At 32.2% G+C, this 17568-nt stretch overlaps 1 protein-coding gene across 4 annotated transcripts in view; it reads right to left on the bottom strand.

Annotated features, from left to right (window-relative positions):
• Positions 1–17072, bottom strand: part of LOC149553763 (diacylglycerol kinase 1-like) — a 58628-nt gene extending 41556 nt beyond the window's left edge. The window contains exons 1-3 of one of the 4 annotated variants that reach the window (XM_089789123.1): positions 16633–17072; positions 575–830; positions 39–161 (exon numbers count right to left, since the gene is read on the bottom strand). In XM_089789123.1, the coding sequence (XP_089645249.1) occupies positions 39–161; positions 575–799 (348 nt within the window). In that variant the 5' untranslated portion in view covers positions 800–830; positions 16633–17072. Of the gene's footprint in view, positions 1–38; positions 162–574; positions 831–4914; positions 5744–6645; positions 6970–16632 lie in introns of those variants that run through there. The other 3 variants (XM_089789121.1, XM_089789120.1, XM_089789122.1) reach the window with 3 other exon arrangements.
• Positions 17073–17568: the final 496 nt, after the last annotated feature.

Raw genomic sequence — 17568 nt, 5'->3', positions numbered from 1 at the left:
ATTAATAAGACTCTGACCTATAAATTTGCAATACTCACTATTATTCGCAAATTTGCCCGGATCTCAGCTGCAACCTCATCATTTTGAGCTTTCAGCTTTTCTAAATTTCCTAGGAATCTATGCAATACTTGATCTGGTGATTTCTCCCCCAAATCAAAGACCTGCAGTAGATGTTAAGAAAGCAAATAATTTAAAGAATCACTACCTCAAAGATTCATAATCAAACAAAAATAAACAGTGCAAGTCAACAATACAAAATGAAACAACCTCTTTATGATGTCCACAAAAGAACCTAAATGTTATATGGCTCAGCAAAATTACACATACATTTTCAGCTATATATTATTTGTTGATTAGCTGCTTTTAAGTTTGAAGCTATCATATTCTCACGCTCTAGTAATGCAACTGTGTAGTGCTTTGAAGGCAAGCTCAGTCTTAAGGAAGGTCTCTGACACACACATGGAGAGTTGGCATATACTAATCATGCACTATCACCAAAGATGATCTCTCATTGGTTGCACACAGCATAAGATAAAAATACTCCTACAAGTCTAGTGATGACTTAAAGTACTACCTGAGAATGATTCAAAATACCACGGTAGGTAGTAAGAAGCTGCACTCCAAGCTGACCACCACTCTTAGAGTTGATGAACACTAGCACAGGGAATTTGGGCGGTTTTATTCCTTCCTTCACTGGTGCATTAAAGTCTCCCAAATAATAATCCGGAATTTTCGTGTCCTCAATTAGTTGAGCTTCATCAATATCAGCAGTCAAGGGTTGTCTTGATGAAAAGTTCATTTTTGCCTTTGTGCAGAGCACCTTTGTCTTGCTATATGTACACCAATGAAAGAAGCATTAGCTGAATTTAAGTGGACAAATTCAAAATAAGAAAGATAGCACATTACTGCTTCCAAGTGACTCATCTAATAACCAAAATGAACATAAGCAACATATTTTAATGATTAATCATATGAATAGTATAGGCAAAATCAATCCCCTTCCTATAACAACAATCTGAAGAGATACTATATCATAATGAAAAGCTTGGGATGGTCCAAATATCTGGAATGCATTCAAAAAGAACTGGTGCCCTTATAGATATGAAGAAAAACCAAAATTAAAACAGTTCTTTCATATTTCAATTCTTAGGGTGGGAGGACTGTAGTGTCCCCAACTCAAGCCACGAAGCTTAACTATGCGTTAGTTGTCCTCTCCTTGGAACACCCAAGAGGAAGAGGGCTCAGAGCATCATTGGTTTCAGCACCCTCGGCTTGTTCTCTATTCTAATCATAAGTTGTGGCATGTATTTTTATGCAATTTAAGTGACTCTTAGCCTAAAGAATTCATATTTCCCCCATTTTGAGTTTGATGACTCGCGAGACATGTACTTTAAGTGACTCTATTAAACATGTGCCAAAAGGGTGAGGAGAGTTGGAAGATAAGGATCCTATTGGCTCTTTCTTTATGGTTTCATTTGGAGCATTGGGCTGAGCTTGACATTAATCTATGGGTGATACTAAACTGTTCCTTTAAGAGTCATTATATAACCTATTAGGGTTCTCTTGGACCTCATTTTGTGGTCAGACTTTTCTCTATTGTTGCTGCAATTTATTAGCTAGAGGTGTGAGACCCCTAAGTAAACCTGGTTTTGGAGAGACATACGGGCTCCCCCTAATCTTTAGGGTGTGTATCAGATGAAACACTAGGACGTTTGAGTCCCTAGCATATTATTTTCAGAGGTGCCTATTCATATTTGGTTTCACCATTTCAGAGAGCATGGAGGTGTAAGTCAAAGATATCAGGATTAGATTTGGACAACCTACAACAAGTTTCCTGCATTTTCCTGAATATTTTTGAAGCTAGAATCAGCAAGGGCAAGAGTAATGTCTTAGTGAGACTCAGTGCTGATTTTCTGGGGGCATTGGCAAGGATGACTAGGGTTTCCAAGGCATTTTCTGAGTATTTAAGCATTAAGCTATAAACTGATGGTTACATTTGTCTCGGAAAAAAAATTGTGAATTGTTTCTGAAATTTCTTAACAGTTTTAGTGTGTTTTCTGTAACTCTTTTATTTTCAGAAATTTCTATAAACTGAAAGGAAAATCAAAAAATATTCTGCTTATAGATATGAGTTTGTTGAATATTTATTATTTATCTATTTGAAAATAAAAATTTCAGAATTTTCTATTACTTATTTTTGGAGATATTGTTGTCTTTCCTTTACCCCTATTTGGGGGTATTATATGTGCCCAGTATCATGTATATGCATACAAGTATGCCTCTGGTGCTCATAGCAGCTCAATGGAGATCATCACTATATTAATTTTTTTAAAAACACATTTGAACTGAAACCATTGTATCAAAATGAGCTAAGTTACCGGTTCGAGTTCGGTTCCAAGTTTGAAGTTCTAGAACCGGTTCTCAAGTAGGTCAATATTTTGAAAAGGGGTTTGGGTTCATTAGGACAAAAACATGGTATATATATATATATGAAGCATGAGTTATAATTAGAATGTAGCATGGTTGCATAAACACATTTAAACGAAAAAATGTCAAAAACACCATAAACTTGCAATCATAGTGATCATATCATCATATAGTTCAAGTAACAAGTTCAACATCAAAGATTCAAAACATTAAAAATAAAGCATAGCATCAAGTTCAAGTATCATTGTTTCACATTCATTGTTCAACTAATGGAATAAAAGTCTATTAATATTCTAGATTCTTCAATCTTCAGCTTCTTCTTCGTACGCATCTTCATCTTCTTCTTCTTTGGCATTAGTTGACTCAGCAGTAGAGCTTAGGCCAATGGGATCAGCAGCAGCAACAATGGTATTGGCATCAAATTCTTCAAAATCATCTAGTATAAGCCAAAAAGTTAATAAATTTTGCAAAAAAATCACTTTTTTGCCATCCGCGGGGCCCAGAATTCACATGGTTTGAACTTGGTTTGCCGGTTTTCAGCATGGTCTGCCCGGGTTCAAACTGGGTTCCAAGAAGTTCGAACCAGCAGGGAAAAAATCAAACCCTGCCCGGACCACCCAGCGAACCAGCCCCGAACCACAGACTAGTTCAAATCTGGGGTTGTCCGGGGGGTCTAGGTGCAAACCCCGGTAACTTAGAAAATGAGTTAACCATGCACACACATATATACCCACCAGTATATCAATTGCAGAGAAATTTAACAGTAAACGGATGGAAGAGAAGCTTATGAACTGAAAGCAATGTATTAAGAAGAGATGAACTCAAGCAAACAAATGGAAAAATAAAAGCAGATAAACCCAAGTATAAATGTGAAGGATTTATTTCTATTCTAGAAAAAAGAAAAGCATATCAATCATACTGGGCTTTCTAACTATGATTTTCAGATTCTGCTCACAAGGATATTCTTTCTGACTCGACATTATAGATGTTTTCACAGATCAGATCCATTATGATCTGGAATCTGGATCTGATCTGGAATCTGTGCTTATTACAACTCGATGGAGGAAGTAGATCAAAGTGGGATGAAAATTAAGCTAATCTGACTGGGTGTGTCACAAACCAGAAAATGAGGTAAAAAGACAGTGATTAGAGTGATCTCCAGTCTAGCAAATTACCTTAGGTATTCAGTAGCAGAGATGTTAAATGTATATACCCTCAATCTAAAGGCATAGGGATTAATTTATGTCCAGATGAGAACCATTATGTCAGGAAATGATCTTAGTATTTAATGGTGGACATGTATGATTTCACAATGGCGTCATATATGCTGTAAACAACAGTGTGGAGAAATAGCTCATTATATCTTCATGGAGATATTAGTTGGAAGTCAAAACTGAATACTAGAAAGACAATCTAACCGAAAACTTACAAGAAAATTGATATATATGCATGCAAGTACATGTGCTATTATATTGAGAAAATGACCTTTATATTTAATGGTGGAATCGTATAATTTCAAAATGGACGTTGTAGATAAGGTCAACTACAGTGTCCAGGAATAGCTCATTATAGCTTCAAGCAAAAACTAGTGGAAAAAGCAAATTGAATACTAAAAGGGTTATCTGACAAAATAATCAATATGCCATTGATACACATGCATACATGTATATATGTAAGCATGCACACACACTACACACATAAAATCATTACAGCTCCATCTCAATGGACCTGATCAATATATAGCTCCATATCAATGGACCTTCTCAGTATATCAATTAAAAACAGATTGGAAAATGCAAAGAAGACAATATATGTAGTAATACTAATAGCAATATTAGGAAGATTATCTGACTGGACAAATTAATCTAAAAATAGCATACAACATCGAATATATTGTATGAACAACAAAAAGTGATATCCATTCTGTCAAATGGAATGTGCACAACTAGTATCTCAACAGGGTTTCAAACTGGAGATCATGATCGAACCCCTAGGAGACGTATTATATGTTTATCACCATTCTGCAGATATTTTACGAATGCCAGAAGCAAAAAGATGTTGAGATTAAGAACGTCACGATATAAACATCACCAATATGAGATTAACTACAGCTTCTCCATTTTAGGAATGTGACTAGCAGAGAGAAGCTAAATTTAGTAACCAAACGAAAAAAAATGAGCGCACGTATGAGTTTGGCAGATCTCACTATATGTAAAAGATATTTTGAGAATTTAATAAGCAGAGAAGCGAAGATATTAAATTTAAGAGCCTGGCAACAATATGCCACGAAGTTTACAAAAGCTTGAGCGAGATTAACTACGATTTGGGAAAGGTGGAGCTGGATGCCGATGCAATGAAGATATTTTTCTCTATCTATTCTAAGCTACGCATTTACAATCCGCAAGCAGTTAATTACCAAGCCAAAACAATAAAACAAACCAGGAGAATTAATTTATTTCAAACAACAAATTTCTTCCATTCCTGTACCTGATGAACCGAGTCATATATTTTAATGCAAATAATCAAGGCGATTCGATGGAGTAAGGTTATTAAGCGAAGTAGCTATGGTAAACCCGGCAAGCAGCTGTATTACTTTTGTGCAGGAGAACTCGAATCTGGGCCGAAATAATCAAAACCCTCATCCTCGCAACTTCAATTAAAAGATGAAATGAAAAGAAGAAACCATCTCGTAGCACAACTAAATACCGCGTACAAACACCGACCAAATTATATTCTATTTAAAGTTCTTTAAGATTTAATGCAAGACACATTAGGGTAATCCGCAGTCCACGAGGCTTTATCTTACTCAAGAAGACACGGAGTGGGTCAAAGGAATGGTTCGCTTACACAAATAGACAATGACAGCGAATTGAACTATCTGAACACGGTTGTATGCGGGCAATTTTCTTCTGTTTCTTCCCCCGTTCCTTTTCTTTCTTCCCTAATTCCTCGAAAATGCTAGGATTAGATCGTCCTCCAGCAGTGCAGTTTGCGCGTTCCCCTTCAAACCTGCGAAGCAACGTTTCACTATTTTTTTTACTCCAAAGCTTCTTCATGCTTTTCGGGTTTCGTTTTCATAAGGGTACGCGCATGTTAGATAACGCCTTAGATAACAGAACGCTGAACGCCCTTTCATTTCGTCCTATTTCAGAATAGATGCAATTATTTTTGGAAAAGGCGAGGTAGCCAAATTCATCTGTTTATCTGGTGAAAGTTACTTTCATAACAAATATTTCCTGCTTTCCGTTAAAAGGTACTTTAAGCTAATTGCATATAGTCAATCCACCATTTCCATCAAAAGCGGACTCTCCGTCACCAGAAAAGGCGTGAAGCAACGGCAACAAAGCGAATGGCCGTTGAAAATTGGTGGGACAATTTAATTTCTGATATTTTTGATGCATGAAAGCTACACACGTCGCTTTATAATTTATCTTCAAGATCCTACAATGATATGATATTTATATGAAAACAATCTGAATGTGCTAAACAAAACTCCAAATGCTTTAGCAAGATCTATTAAAATTTTGAAAATGTCTCAAAATTGAGACCGTTCATCCCTTAAATTGCTTGTTCTCAACAATGTCATTAAAAATCTCAATTCGTTTCACAAGTTTTTCAGCTTTCATTTCGTTTCAACAAGATTTTCAGCTGTAATGCTGTAGGCTTTTTATTTTTAGGCAGGGGAGCTACCATAATTTTCTGTGCTGGTGACAGAAATTAAAACATAGAAACATATAAAACCAAAATGAACTTCTAAACTATACAGCATTTTCCATTCACTGATATTAGTTTCGACGGGATTAGGACATAATTCACGAGTTAAAATTCCTTTCCAAACTGAGCTGAGTTTGCCCTCTTTCCATTTTGCATTAAGTACCGAAAATCACAGGCTAAAGGGGATCAAAATCAAAGACGGCCCAAAGATGAAGTGAAGTTAGCCTGTAGCATTATTTGAGGAAATACAATAGAGGAAACCTTAAATGTAAAAGCCCTCCCTAAAATACCCTTTAATCTCAGAACGCAAATTCATGCTAACATCGTCTTCAAATCAAGGATCGTCCTCCTCCAATCCCGCAAAGGGATTCTGCCCAGTACATAAATCTAAATAGACCTTAACATGCAATCGACACAAGATAAATAATTGCAATCACAACTGCGAATTATATGAAAAAAGTCCTTGAACTAATTGAGGAATTTTATTTTCTCAGGATCTTGTACCTGGTTAGCTTATCCATCATATTTTATACATCACGCGTAGATCACTCATTCACCGGTTACAGTCAATATGAGGCGAGCGCTTGTGGATTTTTTTTGGCAGGCCAGAGGACTCGAACGCTGGATGAGGTATTCGGTCACAAGAATTCTACCCAGTCCACTTGTTTGTGAATTTCGAGTTTCTTTGCAGCGTGCTTCCTTAATAGATATAAATTGTATTTGCAATTCATTTTCTGGGAAAGGGGTCAATCAGCGTACGCAGCCGGCGAATTCCATTATTTGAAATTGGCCGCGCGATTTCACGTGGTCTTTTTGGTTTGTTCTTTTAAAAGGCGTATTGAGATACCTACTTTATGCCATCCATACAGTTTCTCGGAATGAGCGGACATTTCAACTCGTTTCTGCCACTGAATCCACGATTTAGTCAAACATTGTCATCTCTCCTGTATTTTAGTTTCATAAATATACTATGATGCAAAGAGGAGTGATTATAATACTATTTAAAATTGTTATTATAATCAATTAAATGTGGAGGTTTTAATTTGTTTCATTGATTTTGATTTTTAGCGTAGGCAGGATACTATTGCATCCGTTTGCTGCAATTAAAACTTTATAGACAACCAATCACATGAAAGAATTTTTTCAGCTGACATGTATTTACTATAGTTCATATATTTATCTATGATTTTAAAATATGAAAAAAGCTAATTATCCTTATTGCAATTGGTTAGGAGTAAAAATAATAGAGTAAAATAAATTTTCATTACATATAAATATACATTTTTCAAACACTTTGCAAATACATTGATTTATAATAATCTATCAATGCATTAATTACAACTTTATCTTTTCCATATTTGTGACAAGTGGATTAACTTTTTAAAAAACAATCATTTTTATCTTCTATCTCACAAATGAATATCTAATCAAAAATAAATTATCACTATCTATTTTTTCTTCCCAAATTCAAATACACATATTTTAATCAAATACAGAGTTAAATATTATATCTTTGTATTTGAATTTCTAATTTTTAAAAAACTTAATTTTTTAATAAAAGTAGTTAAATTATTACTATCATTTTACTTTTATAAAAATAAATTAAACAATATTATTTTTAAATTATATTTTATAATACTATTTGTAATATGTATAATTGATAAGTTTTACAAATTAAAAATTATATCATTTATTATTATTGTTATTATTATTTTTTATTTAAACAATTTATCATATAGTTTAAATATATTTAAAACTTAAATATATATTTTAATATTAAATTAATAATTATAGTAAAAAGCATATTAAAGAAAATAACCACAAAAAAAATCAATTTTAAAAGATATATTCCACAAAAAAGAAATAATTCAATTCTAAAAGATATATAAATTATTATTAAGTTTTTATAAACTATGTATTAAAATTAAATAGTTATATTCTATTTCTTATTTATTACATCATATTTATTCATTAACATCGAATTTATATATATTACGTCTATTTATTATTTACAAATGTACATATTAAATTATATAGATATTATTTCATAATTAAAAATTACTTTATTTTATGGAAAAATTGGAAATACAAAACATTAAATAGTAAATCTTCTTTAATTGTGTAAAATTAAACAATTATTAGTTTTACTTATAAAATCTTTTTATATTTCAATAGATTGCATTTTTTTCTCAAATGTGAGTTTTCATATAAAAATTAAATTCTTAGTTTCATTAATTAAAATATAATATATTTTGATTTTTTATTATAATCATGATTTTATTTTGACTATTTGTTTTATTAAGAAAAATAATTGTATTTAATTCTCTCTCTCATACACACAAAACTATTGTTGGTATCACTCTATCTTACTATTATTCTCTCTTCTTCTTCCTCCTCTATATCATCTATCATTTTTTCCTCTACATACATGTTTATGTTGTTATTGTTCCATACAACTATTTATCCCTATCTATATCTATATCCTAGTTTTTGTCTAGTGCAAATTTGTCTAAAGCATAGGTATTGATTGTAGTATGATATTAAGTACTTAGTGCCATATTAGGGATTTTGGCCTCTTATTCTTGGGCTTAAATGCCCAAAGATATAATAATATAAGACGGGAACTTAACTTAACAACAAAATATGAGCCATCCTATCATATCACAAGTGCATTTCTAGGCAAAAATTAATGCATTCGCAGTGCTAATTTAGAACTATTTAACCTTATTCTCACTCATCTACACCTCTACAGTCATGATGCATTACGCAGGAACTATGACGCATTGCGTCTCTTGTTATTATTTGCATTGGTGTTATGTTTGGTATTTGTTCATCATCACTAACAAAAACAAACTTTAGTTTAAGATAAACAAGTGCCACACATGGTGGCAAGTAAGTACTTGGCGTGACTAGTTATAAGATTATTTGAATTAATAGATTGTTAATTTTGTAATACGGTAGTTTAAAATATATATAATAATAAAAAATTATTAGTAAAATAATTGTAGTGAATTAATACTGTTAGTAGATAATTATAGTGAATTAATATTAGATTAAGTAGATTAAAAAGTAGAATTATGCAAAATATAAATAAAATAAAAAAACGTCTTTTTTAACATTTAGTTGGAGATGTTTTAAAGTATGATAAGATAAGCAAACAAAATTCAATAATTAAATTTTAGTTAACAAGTTATTTTGTAGTGTGTTATTTTTTTTAGAAAGTCGCTACTCTTGTTTTCTATGCAAAATAATATAAATTGGAGATTACAATAATTGTAAATGTGTATATAAATTGTTGATTTCATAGAGTTTAGTTTGCTTGTAAAAATATGCAATGATGCTCTCAAGAAATTGTAAGTAGAACCCCTATAAATTATAGTGTGACTAATGTAAATTCCTTATGGTTGATATTCTTGAAAAAGAATTATTAGAGAAAATTTCACATAGGTTATGAAGTCACTTATATATAATTAGCATAATTTATATTAGAATGAATGTAGTAAACATTGGGAAGTGGGATAAATTGATTCCTAAATTTGTTAATTACATTTAAAAAGGAGTTGACATGTTGAGGCAAAATTAAGATCATAATCTATTAATGTGACAAATTGAAATATTAATAGATTTAATTAATTTACTAGCACTTGCACTCGAAGGAGTTGCAAGAGGGACGTCAATAGTTTAGAAAAAGGTGTAAGTCTATCTATAATAGTCCCACACATATTTTTCTTGTTAAACATCTAATATAATATAAAAGGAAATGTAAAAGAGGAAAACAAAATAAAAATAGTTAAATAATATAAGGCTCAGTCGCATACATAGTTTGTTTTTTAATTCACTTTTCTTCCAACTTTACATTGTTAGATATTTGGGCATTATTTTCTCAACTAAAGGATATGTGGTTTTGGATTTTCTCTAAGATTGAACACAAGCATAAAAAATGGAAACCTCAACTATTATCTTTTGCTTTAAGGGTCCAAATTGTGTAAAAACATTAGTCATCTTATGCAATATATTACTTATTTGCTTGGTTGTTTGCCAATTATTAGTTCAATATGCTAGAAGATATTTGAAGAGACTTTTTATGGTTTGATGGATTGGGTAAGAAAAAAAGGCATTGTGCTAGCTAGGATTAGTGTTACAGACCTAAAGTAAGTTTGGTGGGTTGGGATTAAAAGATCTTAAAATGTATGGTGTTTCTCTTGCTGCTAGATGGATTATCAAGGCCTTGGTTGGAAATGAACCATGAAAATTTTATTAGAAAAAATATTTTTAGGTCTAGGATAAAAAAAGATAAACAATGGAAAGATGTCCTACAAGTGATATTGTTTTTGGGCAATTTGACATAAACATATTTGGATCTTCCATCTTTCATTCCTTATGGAAGGCATGAAAATATTTGGATCTTCCATATTTCATTCCTATGGAAGGCATGGTGTCAAGTGATGAAGCTTCTTTGTTGCAGAGAAATTGTTAATAAATCTCATGCATATGCTGTCCTTGATAGATATTTATCATGGGAGTCTCCCTGAATCTTAAGCCTCTTGCCCTTACTCAATGTTGTTATGCTAAAAATTGGAATGCCAAAGGGAATATGTTGGTTAAGGATCTTTTGGTTTACAACCGGTTAGGTTCTTAGGAGGAAGTTGGTGAGAAATTTGGCCTCCCTTCCTCTCTAAAGAAAACATGTATTTTGATCACTAAAACAATGGATAGTTCCTTTCTAGTGAAACTATATGATAGTGATATTTTTATTACTCAATTGCAATGGATTAATGGTACTATGATTTTTTATATCTCCACTAGATAGCTTTATAATATGATGAAGGATGATTTAGTTTTTATTAGTAGCATTAACCAGTTTTTATATCTCCACTAGATAGCTTTATAATATGATGAAGGATGATTCAGTTTTTATTAGAAGCATTAACCAGAGCTAGGACTTCAACTGGTCTATCTCTTTTTTGACTTCTTATTTTGATCTTTTTTGGCATTCTCTTATAGATCCTAAAAAGAATTATTTTATATGGTTTCTTATTCTCAAAAAGTTGGTTGTTGGGTATATTTTGTCCTATCTTGGTATTGAGCCCTTGATGTGCTCTCTTTGTAATTGGCCTGAAACTTTTGAGCATCTTTTTCTAGAGTGCAAATTTGTTGTTAAAATCTAGTCATTATTTTTTGGGAAGCCAACTATCTGGGATGGTCATGTTGTTTTATCGTGGCATGACGTCCTAACCAGTTATTTTGACGCTTTTAATCTCAAACTAATCAAGTTATGGTTTACCATTTCTATAGAAGTGATTTAGTATCTTTGGAAAAGACAAATGGAGAGGTTTTTCAAAATAGAAGGAGGGATCTTGTTGAGTTTAACTTCAAACTCATATAATGTCACATGTTTTTGTTGTTATTGAGATCCTAAAGGACAAATTCATGATCTTCATTAGAGAAGGTGCAATGATCATTTACAAGGAGAACATCTAATTTGCACATTTTTTAAAACTTATAAGGACATGCTCAATCAGAAAGAATTGGAGGCATTAAACCAACTCACCAAGTAAAAAGTTATTGACAATAAAGAAAGAGAATGAGGCCATCAAAGAAAAGTGGGATCATGTTGGTCCAAGTTGGGAGGTTACTCCATACGCTCCTTTGGATGTGGATCCTACTCGTGGGGCTTATGACTCTGATAATGCTAAGAACAACAACAACAACAACATTATTGGTGCTTGGGACTTAATATATTTTCCTTCTTAGTTGTTTCGTGTTTTGGCTAGTTTAAAAACTTATTGTTAATATACCTGATGAAGTTTTATTTTGATGTATATGATTGAAAGTAGTGTAACTTTATGGTTGATAGTCACTAAGTGTATCGTGTTAGAGCCATTAGAGATGAATATTGTGTTTCTCAAGTTGTACTCTTATGAGAGTCGATGCACTCCTTGTTCCTTTACTATCTTAATATATTTTTAAAAATGAAAATATTAAAGTTCGATTTTCTTTATTATTAAGAAAAAAATTTAATGCATCAAAGATTACTATTTGTAGTGGACTCTGAAACTGGTATAGTGTGATCTGCAAAAGAACATTATAAACCTGTTAAGTTAGGTGATGGTTATTTTCATGCTATGTTACATTTAATTGTTGTGAGTGTATAAACACCAATGGAATAGTCTTAGAGGATGATCGATTATATTACATACATCCCCAACATCTATGCCCTTGGTATGCTCATCATTTCTTTTCTCCACGATAAACTCCAGATATTCACCATCAAGTAAGCTTTGAAAGTTGTCATCATGAAAGGATGACTGGTGAAAAAGATAGATCCTTCTAGATGTTGTCAGGTATAATAAATCCACAACCCTTCTACATGTTTAACCAACTCACCATTTCATACTTTTTATCTGCAATTATTATAAACATGATGTGAAAAATAAAAAAAAATGCCAAATTAACAACATAGGAGATGAAAAAATAGAGCCTCAATTGTACCCATTCTCTTTAATGAATGACTTCATTATGCACTATTATTTCTACCACCCTTGAACATCACACTAAAGGAAATATTAGTTGGAAAAAGTAAGTCAACTTTGACTATTTATCACTTTTTTTAACTTAGGAATCAAGCCATGGTATGTGATGTTTAAACCGTCCATATTATTTATCTATTGTGCTTGATTGTGTTAATCATTTTTTAAAATATATTTTTGATATAAAGTTTATGTTAATGATTTATTGTCAAGCTATAATATTGTATGTTATAAACTAGAGTATTTATATGTTTGTACTCATATTAATGTATATACTAACATTCTGAAATCGGTACATTCGATGAGAAATCATTTCTTTGAATTATTCTTTAAACATTTATTTTCTAGTATCCTAACATGCCTTGTTAAAAAATCACACAATTATATATGGGAAACAGTTAAATGTTCCTTCACCTTGTTCTTCTTTCAATATTCTAGTCTAGATGTTTTCTTGCAAAGAGTTCATCGTAATGTTGCATAATTTTCATCTCGACAAGAAGTAAATAGTTTTCACCAGTAGGGACCATTATTAAAAATAAATGCAATTTGATATAATTCAATTGCATGGAAAACAAGAGGAGAAGTTGTGTCTATGGAATGCACAAAATTAATGGATATTGTAAACATAGTTGAACTAAAGCAAATGGTTCTAATTCAAATCATAAATTCAAACTAGACTAATTGAGCCAAAGTATCTATATAGTGAATCCCTTGTCTAATTTTCCTTTAAACGCATTAACAAAAAATTACTTGGTCATGTAGATGAATAGAAAAGATAGGCTTGAACATGCAACATAGCCTAAATTATACTAGAGTGGGTATTAGATAAACTTATCATTTTTTCTTTAGTAAAAGTAAAATGTACTTACACGTGTTCATAAAAAATGGCTATTATGATATTATAGTATGAGCATCTCGTATGATTGATCTATTTCATCCTGATAGATGTTGCTAGTGCCTCCAAAGAGACAATAACGAACAATATTTGCCATGATCGATCCTCCCTTGTAGGGCGAAGCATATCCCACATTCATTGGGTTGATACAATGACTTGCGCAGGCACCCTGTTGTCCCAAAATGCATCACTTGTCACATGCCAACATCCTCCATCCTCCTCGCTAGTGCACAGGGCATTGAAGTAGGGGAAAGATAAGCAACTCGTGGCTTTGAGTGTTGTTGGCATCGAGTTCAAATGGTAAGGCATGAGATTTTGACATTATAATTCTTTTTATATTCTACACAGTTGCGCATGCCAATGATTGCTACAAATTTATTAGTGAGTGACTTGCAATTATCCAGAGTACAACACATTTCTTCAAATTAAGAAGAGCAACAATTATTCCTACTATCTATCTTTGGTGTTGCTATATCAAGGAGGCCAAAGAGATGTAGTGGTTGTTGAACTTTCTCACATACACAAAATAAAAGCATACATTAAATTCAAAATTCATATCAGATTTTCTAATATATTTTTGAATCACTGACAATGAGCGGGAATATAGAGGAGTTTGGAAATTGACGAGCAGTAACAAGAAAAAAATTCAATTCCCATGGAGTTTGGTGCATTAGCCTTGTTATCACTGGTGGTGATTGTGCTCATATTCGCAGATCTAAAGGGACGTACTCTGGTGCATTCTAGATACAGCATATCAAAACGCAACATCATACCATCATTTAAACAAATTTGAAAATGTACTTCAAATCTGTTTTTCAAGTTTTAAACTCATACATAAAACCTCTGATTTCAAATAATTAATGTCTGATTTCTGGTGATGTAATTTACAAATATAAACAAATTCAAAACCCAAACTTGGGACTATTATTTCAAACACATTCAATGTTCCTCCCAAACTTTACACAAGTGTTACCCATTATAAATCTGGAGTATGATGTTCTCAATGTCTGTGACACATTGGTTGGGTGACAAAAAGCTTCTTATACATGACCCACACAAGCTGCGAGTATATTTATTTCTTAATCCTTCGATCCTATTGAGGAACTCAACTTGTTTTTGTTTGAATGAGATACTTTATATTGACACGAGGATAGGTACCCAAAGTTGCCTTGTATCAACCTCAAATGAGGAGCATGGCCATTGTATGTGCCATGCCCTATGGTTTGCTCTGTTTTCAAGTCTATCCTGAATTAATACCATGTTTGACCTTTGGGTTTAGAAATGTCCGATTTACGGTGTTCTCCTCTCTTCATGACAATAATCTCATTCTCTAATTTGGCACTCTGTCTCGAAGTCACATTTACTTTATTAGGGATTGGTCCATCGATTTCCTTCATCGAATGCATCATTGCCGCACAGGAACAAATCTGCAACTACTCGAATCTCTCCGGAGGAATAGTTATCTACAATGGTTTCTTCCTCCGCTGCGAATCCAACGATTTCTATGCAAATGCACACGCTAATGAATATTCACAGCTCCGCAATAGCCAGAGCATTGACTTGTTTGATGAGTATTTGTTTTCTGAAACAAGTAGAGATTTGTTACGGGGAGTGTGTGAAACGTGCGGAGGAATTACAGGGAGTGTGTGGGACATTGTAATGTCAAATCCCAGCAAGGGAAGTCCACCACGATTCAACCCATAACCTGTCAAAAAAATCTAGTGTCCTTGTTATGATGGATACTATAAAATCTTAGGCAGTGTAGGGTGTGCGGCAAAGAGCAAACTAAAAAGATATCTTTCTTTATTACAATCGGATAAGATGATTTCTTTGATACTGTATTCACTGAAAGATACACAATTAATTACTAAAAGACTTTGCAGTACAATTTGTCCAAACCACCTCTCAAAACAGTTAGTTGTTTTAAACATCAGTCAGGTTTGAGATTAAGTCTTCATCTATAATAGTCTATGGTATTATTACAATTAATATCATCAGCTACAACATTAGACTTTTTGAAATATAGATATATATCAAAAAGTCTAATGTAGCCGATTATATTGTAGTAAATTAATTAAATCTATTAATATTTCAATTTGTCACATTAATAGATCATGATCTTAATTTTAGCTCAACATGTGAACTCTTATTTAAATGCTATATCAAAAAGTTTCATCTATTCGATGAGAAAAGGTTCAGGTAAATGATTATTTATGAAACATAGATCAATAAATTTGACCTTAGAAAAAATCTCTCTATTTATTAATTGTAATACTTATTACAAAATTAAAATTTTATATCAATTATACTTTTTAAATATAAATCTACTAAATCAAAATATTAAAAAAAAAAATTTTAAAATTATATTTTACAATTTTACATATTAGATTGCACTAACAATATTTTTAAAATAAATAATATAAATAAACTTTATAATATTATATTTATATATAATAACTTGTATAAAAGTATAACAACGCCAATTATACATCTATTTTTAATTGTGACACTCCATAATTTTAAAATTGTCCACAAAAACTTGTAGTGAAGGCTGGATAACGAGTTGACAAGAGTCAACATTTTAGGGTTTGAATATTACTATTTGAAAGGGAAAATTCTAGATTCACATAAATTCAAATTAATAATTAAGTAAATTTTAATAGATTGTAGAAATCTAATAAGATTGGGAAAGTGCAATTTTAATACTCAAGAAAAACCCTATATTAAAAATCAGATGACTTCACATTAAAAAAATGCATATGGCTTCCCAAAAACTACAGTTCACATCTCAGATCCGGAGACAATTGTGTGCTTTTAAGTGGCGAACATTTGCACGGTAATTTGGCTCGAAAACAATGCAAATTGGGGAAAAGTTCGTTGCAGAGATCAGGAGATATGTAGGGCAAATGCTCAGATCCCGCCACAAGGAAGAAATACATCGTAAATCTTCCATTTTTTCATGAAATTCTAAGAGTTTTTCGGATCTGCATTCTAAATCTTAACCTAAAACTTCAATTTAATTTACAGTCAGAAAACTGATAAAACGGCATGGAACGGATCGCTTACCGTAATTGACAGTAGCGCAGCTCTTTTCTTACTTGTGTCGCAATTCCTCTGGAGCGAACAACCAGTTAAATGCTGAATTTTCTTCAATCTCAATTCAAAGCTGAATTTTCTGCAATCTCTGCCTCTGCTGCTGAATTTCTCCGTAATTTGATTAGTGCTGCCTTTTTGCCGTGGAGATCTGAAAGTCGCTGATGTTTTTCTATAAGATTGAAAACAAAATTTAACGGAAGAGACGAGCTCACCTGGCCCTTTCCATCAGTTTCCCATTTAACGGGATAAAATCGTGAAAAACATTTTCATACCGCAAATATTGCACGCCAATCACATGTGAGGAGCATTAAACATACGGTGAAAATGGATGGTCCAGCTGGGTTTGACATCTTAGTCCGTGTTACCAATTAGTGGTCAGTACCTATTTTTTAATCTACTACAATCCGAAGACGTATTGCGTTGTGGTTTATGTTAATAAAGAAATGCGATGGAATGTGCACTGAGTAGACGTATCCGCAAATTCTTCGACGGTATCTAGCACAACCAATTAAGTGTCATTTTAGGGACGATTACACGTCTTTAGGAAATTATATAGCAGAAAAGAGGATCTAGTTCTTACGTATTTTAATTTGGGGATCTCAAACTTCATTATAACAATTATGACATTTTTTTTTCCAACTAATTAACTTTTTAAAATACCATAAATGCTTAGTTTGGGGATCTCAAACTAATTAACTTTTTATAACTCAAGTTTTGCTCTTTACCATCAATATATTTTTTATACATCATAGAAAAAAATGTTCAAAATGTTACTTCTCTAAGTCCCTATTCATTGTAGTCAATTTATTACCTAGTCTTTACTTTAATATAACCTAATGCTTGAACAATTTATCAAGTAAAACTTCATTTTTTTAACCTAATGTTGAACAAACAATAATTATAAAT

Source organism: Cupressus sempervirens, chromosome 6, assembly GCF_028749045.1.
Source record: "Cupressus sempervirens isolate cs-2001-9-10 chromosome 6, ASM2874904v1, whole genome shotgun sequence".
NCBI lineage: Eukaryota > Viridiplantae > Streptophyta > Pinopsida > Cupressales > Cupressaceae > Cupressus > Cupressus sempervirens.
Note: the sequence above shows the minus strand (reverse complement) of the source record. Positions and strands in the feature narration are given on the sequence as shown.